Genomic DNA, 7,738 nt, shown 5'->3' with positions numbered 1-7,738 from the left:
CTGCCTTTATTGTCGCTAAAGATTTGCTGCATTGTGCAATGTTGTTCTTAAATCACTGAGTCGTGCAGTGGTGGCGAATAACACACTTAAACATATGGATATTTCCTGCATTTGGACGCTCACAGGTGGGCTTGTTGTTTTGCACGCTCAAAAAGTGGATATTTTACAAAATGTTCAGTGGCACGGTGGAGCAGTGTTCAACATTATGTATTTTTTGTACTGTAGTATACACTGTACTTTTTACTGCTGAGCAATAAAACAAAAAGAAAAAGAGACGTGTCTCAATATTTTCATAAAATATAACTTATAGAAGCTTACTTTGCTTGTGCAGAAAAATAAAACAAAGTTTGTTTTTGTTTTTTGCATTTCAGAAACGTATACTAGAGGCAAGAAGAAAAGCTAATGGTACTATATATTTTTTCTATATATAAAGTATCTGTGAAAACAGCCTTATTAAATGCAGCACGTTGAATTATATTTTGAGCTAGAATATTCTTTTTCTGTTGCATTTGATGTATACAATAAGTTATTAGGTCCTGTTGTTTTACAGTAAGTAATAACAAGTTCGGTGGTTTTGGTATTTTAAGATTATGTGAAACACAAATTAAAACAAAATTCTACAAAATCGCAGTACAAAAACACATGTTATAGTTTGACTGTACATGTAAAACGACAGTAGTTTGAACTGTTGCTTCAGGACTGAATTTCCGGTGACAATGTCCCGGATGAATGAGAGTGCAGAACAGAATCCTCTACGAATTAAAAAAAAAAGAGTTTAATAATTTCAACATATTCATTAGCCGTTTACTAAATCGATTAAACTGGAAACAAATCTTGTAATGCAATAGCAGTTTTGGAAGTAGAAACGTCTTAATTTTACTTTTATTGTCTTTCATTTTTATTACAACCCCTTTTCTTTCCGGGTGAATGTTGGAGTGTTTCCGGGTGATGCCCAGATTTGTCAAATAGCCTATGCATGGCATGGTTGACAAGATAGCGAGCTTACACGGAAAAGCGCGTTAAAGTTCTTTCACCAGCTTAATATAAAAGTAAAATTGGCAACGTTTTACAAAAAATTGTGACTACTGTCACTGTAGCCCACTGTCTTTACTTTGCTGCGGTGAAAAGAAAATTCACCACATTTGCCACTGCTCCAGTTTAGCTCCAAAGCTTAAACGCTGCTCCTCGAAAATGGCGGACGTAACGGAGAAGAGCCTGGACGATTTTTTCGCAAAGCGGGATAAAAAGAAGAAGAAAGAGAAAGGAAAGGGCAAGGAGGCGGCCCCAGCACCAACATCATCTGTGCTCAAAAAGACCAAAAAGGAGAAGGAAAGGTCAACGAAAAACGAAAATCAGGAGGCACAGATAGAAAAGGTACGCAGTCCGACTTTTCGGGAACTTTGCAAGTGTCTTGTTCCAGTCGCTGATGCCGTGTCACATTGTCTTTCATTGACGTAATGTCTGATCTCAGTAGAGCTATTTTACTTCCTCATATTTGTCTAAAATTATTACAAGTGACATGGGAAGTCCCTCGCTAAATATAATTAAGATGTAATGCCGGCTCGTTAGCCTAGCTAGCATATGCTCATCATGGTACACTTAGTGAGGAGTGACCAATTCCATTAGCCCACGTTTTGCTTTTATGTCAGTGGTTTTGGTTCCATTTGACCGAAATGTAAAAGCCTGGTCGTGACATGAGTATGAAACCTAAGGCAATCTGAATCAAACCGTGTCACTGACACGAGTCGTTTGTTTGCACAGAGAAGCTGTCATTTTCCCCTTTAGTGTCGTGGTCTTTTCTGTTAGGCCGAGCCGCCATTTGTACAGGCGTTACAACTTTTAATGCCCTAAAATTTGCGCAAATAGTCGGAGTAGCGTTTATTGTGTTAAGTCACTCATTTTGTTACACGTTGAAAATCCCCCCCAGTGGGACGAATAAAGGACTTATTTTTAGTTATTATAATTTATAGCATATACGTACATTTATGCTAGTTGGATAAATACGAACGCCACAGAATTGCCAATGTTTGTTTTACTATTTTCCTTTATAATTTTTAGTAAGTAAATTATTCTTAATAATTAGAAACCTCATAGTAAATGTTTAATTCCAGTGCCAAAAACAATATAGCCCCAAATAAGTATCAGAAATGTAATAACAAAGGTATTGGTATATTTAAAACTTCACTACACATGTCTGTTTTGTGATGTATCTTTTTATTATTTTAATGTTATCTGTTACGTTTACATACTACTGTTTTACACACAACTCACTGTTGTTGGGGAAAAAAAATCTACGACATTTCACCTGGCTAACCTGTGAGTTTCAGATTTTCTAACAACTTTTTAATATTCTGTCAAGGAGGACGAAGAGTGGAAAGACTTTGAGCAGAAAGAAGTAGATTACAGTGGTCTCAGACTCCAAGCTTTACAGATAAGGTGAGGTTAAAATGTATTTCTGCTTTTCATGCTTCATCATTTACATAAATGATTCCTGATGTGCTGAAAACAACAGCCTAATGTTTTGGTTTAAAAACATGGAAATTCATTCCAATGCTAGTTGGAGGAAAGTCTTTTATTACTTCAAAGATAATTCACTACATGTTAAAGATGATTTCCTACTGTATGTATGGGTGGTCGGATGAAGGTCAAGAACTAAAGTAAATAATATTGTGTTTAGTCTTACAGTTATCGGCTGCTAATTTGATTAAATAACTTTGTAGGGTAGTATTGTAGTTGATTTCATTGACAATCTCATCGCAACCTCTGGGTGTTTTCAGTGATGAGAAGGAGGAAGAGGAGTATGAGAAAGAGGAGTTTGGTGAGGATGGAGAAATTATCCTGGTCAGTGGTGACAAAGTGTCGGGGCCCTGGAACAAGTCTGGAGCTGCTCCAGCCCCAGCTGCACCCATAGGTGAGGATGTTCGTTTCTGAATAGTTGCTTCAGATGTGTGCGTGTATCTCTGTATAAATATGAAATCGAGATTTTTGTAATTTTTGAAATTTACATATTGAATCTCATATAAACATTTGTGTCATTACAAAAAGGTTTTTAGTGATCTCAACACTCCTAAATGTTATCTCTTATGTCTGCAGAGGAGGTTGAGGTTCCCGAGTCAAAGCCTACGGGTGTATATCGCCCTCCAGGGGCTCGGATGTCCACTACCAAGCGAGGTCCCAGCCAGGGTCCTCCTGAGATCTTCAGTGATGCTCAGTTCCCCTCTCTGCTCTCCACCGCCAAACATGTAGAGACACGCAAGTAAGTGGAGCTGATGAAGGCATAATTGCAGTGGGTTATTTTGCGTGTCATTAATTAATTCCTGTAATGTTGTGTCTTTCAGAGACAGAGAGATGGAGAAGACTTTTGAGGTGGTGAAACACAAGAGCCGCGGTAGAGAAGAGAACAGCGGCGCAGCCATGCAGCACCTGCAGCTAGATAACCAGTACGCCATCTTGGGGGACAAGTAGAGCTGCCGTCCCCCTCCGTCCCCTGGCCCCTCCAGCAGGGTCTTGTGCGGCCCCTTCTGTAAGGAAGCTGAACTCCAGCTGTGTGGACTGTGCAGTCCTGACCCAGCTCACGCTGCCGCCATCAACCAACGCACACACACATACATACACACACACATACACACTCACAGTGACACTCCCTTCAAAAATTTTACACCAACACAAATTAAGTCGGCAAATCTGAAGGACAGTATCTTGAAGGGGCTGCTCAGAGAGGGAGTCACGGAATCGGGATCAACAGCGACCTACACCCAAACATACGAAAGTGCAGCAACGGCAGAAAAAAAAACAGCGCACATGTCCCTTTGTGGTTTGTCCTCAGAGAGCGTGAAAATGTCTCTCTGGATTTCAACTTTTGCTTTGATGAGGCCACAGAGGATCCAAGAGGATGGTTTTACAAACTTCTGTGAAAATCGATCTCTGTTTCCTTTCCTTTTTTTTTTTTTTTTGCAACATTTAACAAACCCCACACAGTCGTCTGGAGGAGTTTGGGGAGTGGAGGAAACTACCTCAGCAACAGCAAACCTGGTGGTGACCATGTGTGGACTGAGCCTTGTTTTGTTTTTTGTTTTTTTCTACCGGTGGTGGTGAATGGGGCAAACATCAGCCCCGACAGCTGAACGCTGGGTTCTTCGACAAAATAAAAACTTGAAGCTTTTTTTTTCCTGCAGAGTTGGATGGACAAAGAAAGGAAGAGGTTTGGATCATTTATTTACTATTCCTATAAAAGTGGCCTTACTGCAAGAGGGGAAAAAACTGCTCTGTCATCTGAAGAGAACTTAGCTCTGTGGTCTCGGGGGAGGAAGGGGGCTCCTGTCTGCTTCTGGATCTCACCACTTTAGGAAGAAAAAAATACATGCAATTGGGGGGGGGCTCTTTCGTTCTGAGAATGTAGTGCTGATGTAGTTTTGCCTGGTGATGACAAATACTAACCGTGGTTCATTTTGTTTTTTCTGCTCTTATATTTCTGGTAGAGGGAGGAATCACTGGAGATAGAATCTTATCCAGATCCATTTTCCTGAACATCAGTTAAATTTTTGTTCTACTAATGTTACATTTTCTTCTAGTCAGAGGTTTTTTTCCTCTATCTCCTCGTCATAAAACCATCGTTAAACCTATTTTGTGCATAATTTCATTTCAGTAGATTAACAACAAGTCCTGGGCTGTAAATACGATTTCTTACCTGCCAACCAATCCGCTGTTCCTAGGAGAGGTAATACCGATGATGTTGGTGACTGTGTTTAGAAAGGTAAAGAACTGCATTTATGTTTGATGCTTTCCATTGACAATGTCAGAGAGTGTTGACCCCTGCTGGTGGAGAGAGAATATCTGAGGTGAAGAAGATAAATCTAACGCAAAATAATAAATAAAGTGATCCTCTTGAGTTGAGTCTCTGTCTGAATCCTCCGAGTGAAATTGATATTTAGTTTTTAGTTTTTGGGAAAAAAAATTCAGCCACTAAATTGTGACCGTGTTACTACATTAAGCTAGCCGTGAAATCCTTTTAGTTTTTGGAAAAAAAAAATTCAGCGACTAAATTGTGACCGTTTTACTACATTAAGCTAGCCGTGAAATCCAAATTTTTTGAAGAATTAGTTAGCAGGTAAAAAAGTTTTCTCTTGTTAAATTAAAAAGGTTTTTAAACATTACACTTCTATGGAATTGGTCCAAAGTATATGTAACAAGAATATAAAAATGCAAATTAAATACATTTCAAAAGAAGTTATGGACCACATAAAACCCATTGCAGTACCACATTTGGCCTGCCAACCAGACTTTGGTATGTGAGTGTTTTAGAAATTAAACTACATTATTCCTCTGGCTCAGTAGTAATAAGATTGACTGGCTAAAAGTTTTATTTTATAGCTAAGTAAATTCACAAAAAACAATTTGAAGTCAAACATGTTTATTTGACAATCTCTGACATCAGTTCCTCAACTTGTTTGCCTCTGATGCATTTTTTTTAGTTGTGTGTTTCCTGCAAAAAGAAAACGAGGAGAAAATAATATAATTAGTTGCTGTATATACTTTTGGATTTGAATATGAACATTTTTTTAGTTGATTGTGGAACAATATTTTATTATTAGGGTAATCCTGTTCTTACCGCGGTCGCGTTCCCATCGGTTTCGTTTGGTGGGAAACCATCGGCGTTATCTAAAGGATGCCAAATTGCTATGTGCTGTGAAGTAAAAACAACATTCCTCATTCTAAAATTCCAATATTATAACCAATAATATATGACTCTTTTTTTTACTGCAGCAGACTTGACAAATTTTTACAGCTTTTTAAAACCTGTTTCATTGTCATCAATGTTCATTTTATTTATTTACTTATTTGTCATTTTTCTTCTGTTTTACTCACCACAGGCATTTTGGTCGTGACTACCTTTGTTGGAGCCTGAAGAAAAAAAAACGGGGGTTTCAATATTTGTTTGTATCTTTTCCTTTTCTTTTTTGCAAAATTCATAGTATAGTAAGGATATTTTGAGACATTTTCGTTGCCTTTTTTAGCGAATTATACACATGAATGCCCATTTTAGGGGCCAAAAATCTTTCTTTTTATATTTTTTTGTAGTTTTTTGGCAAAAGGTCATAGCATTTGAACTTTATTCTGGCCAATATTTGACATCACGGCATTTAATTAAATTTTTTATTTGCAAAAGTCATGCTATAGTTAGGCTTGTCTGGGAAATTTTCAACATCACATTTCAGATACATTTTCTTTTTTTTTACCACAGTTACACTTGCAGCAGCAGGTTCTGGTGTAGAACTGTTGGTACTGTTAACAGAGTTCAGTGTGTTGTTCATCTGCAGCAGTGGAAAGAAATTTTCAAAACTATTATTTTTTTAAAAGACAAAAAAATCTAACAGATTAAATATATTAACCAAATACATATATACATAAAACAAACAAGTGCTTGTTTTAAACAAATAGTTTGTAGCAGTCATTGACTAATAACCGTAATACTGTATGTATAAATGACACATGTTTATTATAATCAACAAGCTATACTAAAAAATAGTTTTTAAGTAAGACAATGTATGTATACGTGTGTGTATATATACATATATACATGTGAAAAACAATAATATTAGTTTAATCTAAATATTAAACAAATCTGTATTTTTCTCTGTTTAATCCTGTTCTTACCGCGGTCTCATTCTCATCGGTTTTGTCTGGTGGGAAACCATAACCATTCTTTAAAGAATGCCAATCCCCAAAGCGCTGTGAAGTAAAAACAACATTATTACTTCTAATATTCAAATATATAACATGGATTCTTTTTTTCTTATAAACTTTGTCTAAACAATTTTCAGCCTCACGGCATATACTTTTTTTCTTGAATTGTATTTATTATTGGTAAATTAACACAAAACAATTATGTTTTGTGTTTGTTTATGCTTATATTGTACTTATTTCCTTTCAGGAATTTTGGGAACTCTGCATTCATTTTTTAATTTTTTTTGCCCATGGTCGTACTATCTCATAATAATCTTTTTTTTTTTCATATTTTTAGCATAAATTCTACATATGGGTGCCCATTTTAGACCCAAAAATTGCATGATGATTTTTTTATTAAGTAATTTCGGGAATAGGAAATTTTATTTTTACTTAAGTACATTTTGACTCATGTATTTTACTACGCTATAATGGACAGTAACCCTTTAGTGAGTAAGAAATTAAATGCGGGAAAAAACAATCTACGTTAACTGAAAGAAAACTGCGTTCGGATTTCCCACTGTTGTTAAAGTAGCCAGATACCTGACTAAGAGGCAGGCTCTAGCCTGTCATTGGCTAGACTAGCCAATGACGGAGATTAAGGATTGCCAAGGACCTCTGGAGCAGATGACCCGGAAAGCGAAGGAAATGTTTGGCCATGTGTCAGCCAGCTTTTTTATTTTCAAATACAAACGAGAGAATAACTTTATTAACTTTACGATGCGAAATGTGACATTTCAGGCTGACGGAGACGTCGCTGTCGAAAGATCGACGTCAAACCTGCGAAAGCATGTGTCGGTGAGTAGAGTATCTGTGCTTTCGCTTGTGTTTTTGCTATGTTTGTTGTTTGGTTAAAACCTTCCTCCGTTTAGTAAAATGTGCCTTCCTGATATCGATTATTTTCGCTTAGCTTAGCATCCAGTCTGATCGCCAATGTTTCAATGACGTGGAGCAGTAACAGAACACAGTCAGACATAATATCAGTGCATGTTTTTAACTGCAGTATCTAATGATA

The 7,738-nt window shown here is 37.0% G+C and overlaps 1 protein-coding gene and 1 long non-coding RNA gene across 3 annotated transcripts; one reads left to right on the top strand and one right to left on the bottom strand.

Annotated features, from left to right (window-relative positions):
- The first annotated feature begins 924 nt into the window (after positions 1 to 924).
- On the top strand, positions 925 to 4,888 carry cdv3 (carnitine deficiency-associated gene expressed in ventricle 3). Of its 2 annotated transcripts, none has more exons than XM_008308188.3 (5): positions 925 to 1,374; positions 2,363 to 2,436; positions 2,778 to 2,911; positions 3,094 to 3,256; positions 3,339 to 4,888. In XM_008308188.3, the coding sequence occupies exons 1-5, from the start codon at positions 1,192 to 1,194 to the stop codon at positions 3,463 to 3,465; spliced, it is 681 nt and encodes a 226-aa protein (XP_008306410.1). In that variant the 5' UTR covers positions 925 to 1,191; the 3' UTR covers positions 3,466 to 4,888. The 2 variants fall into 2 exon arrangements, with proteins under 2 accessions (XP_008306410.1, XP_008306409.1); XM_008308187.3 differs by having other exon boundaries at positions 2,360 to 2,436.
- Positions 4,889 to 5,393: 505 nt separating this feature from the next.
- LOC103377395 (uncharacterized) lies at positions 5,394 to 6,814 on the bottom strand. Its single transcript, XR_521408.3, has 5 exons — positions 6,655 to 6,814; positions 6,237 to 6,311; positions 5,866 to 5,901; positions 5,609 to 5,683; positions 5,394 to 5,482 (listed from the first exon to the last, which is right to left on the bottom strand). It is a non-coding gene; the product is annotated as an uncharacterized LOC103377395 (long non-coding RNA).
- Positions 6,815 to 7,738: the final 924 nt, after the last annotated feature.

Source organism: Cynoglossus semilaevis, chromosome 3, assembly GCF_000523025.1.
Source record: "Cynoglossus semilaevis isolate Cse_v1.0 chromosome 3, Cse_v1.0, whole genome shotgun sequence".
NCBI lineage: Eukaryota > Metazoa > Chordata > Actinopteri > Pleuronectiformes > Cynoglossidae > Cynoglossus > Cynoglossus semilaevis.
Note: the sequence above shows the minus strand (reverse complement) of the source record. Positions and strands in the feature narration are given on the sequence as shown.

What these genes read in the sequence shown, in the direction of transcription:
- cdv3 (XM_008308187.3), top strand. Translation starts at nt 1,192, where the DNA reads ATGGCGGACGTAACGGAGAAGAGCCTGGACGATTTTTTCGCAAAGCGG. An exon ending in AGGAGGCACAGATAGAAAAG is followed by an intron (nt 1,375 to 2,359) that starts GTACGCAGTCCG and finishes TATTCTGTCAAG; the next exon opens with GAGGACGAAGAGTGGAAAGA. An exon ending in CTCCAAGCTTTACAGATAAG is followed by an intron (nt 2,437 to 2,777) that starts GTGAGGTTAAAA and finishes GGGTGTTTTCAG; the next exon opens with TGATGAGAAGGAGGAAGAGG.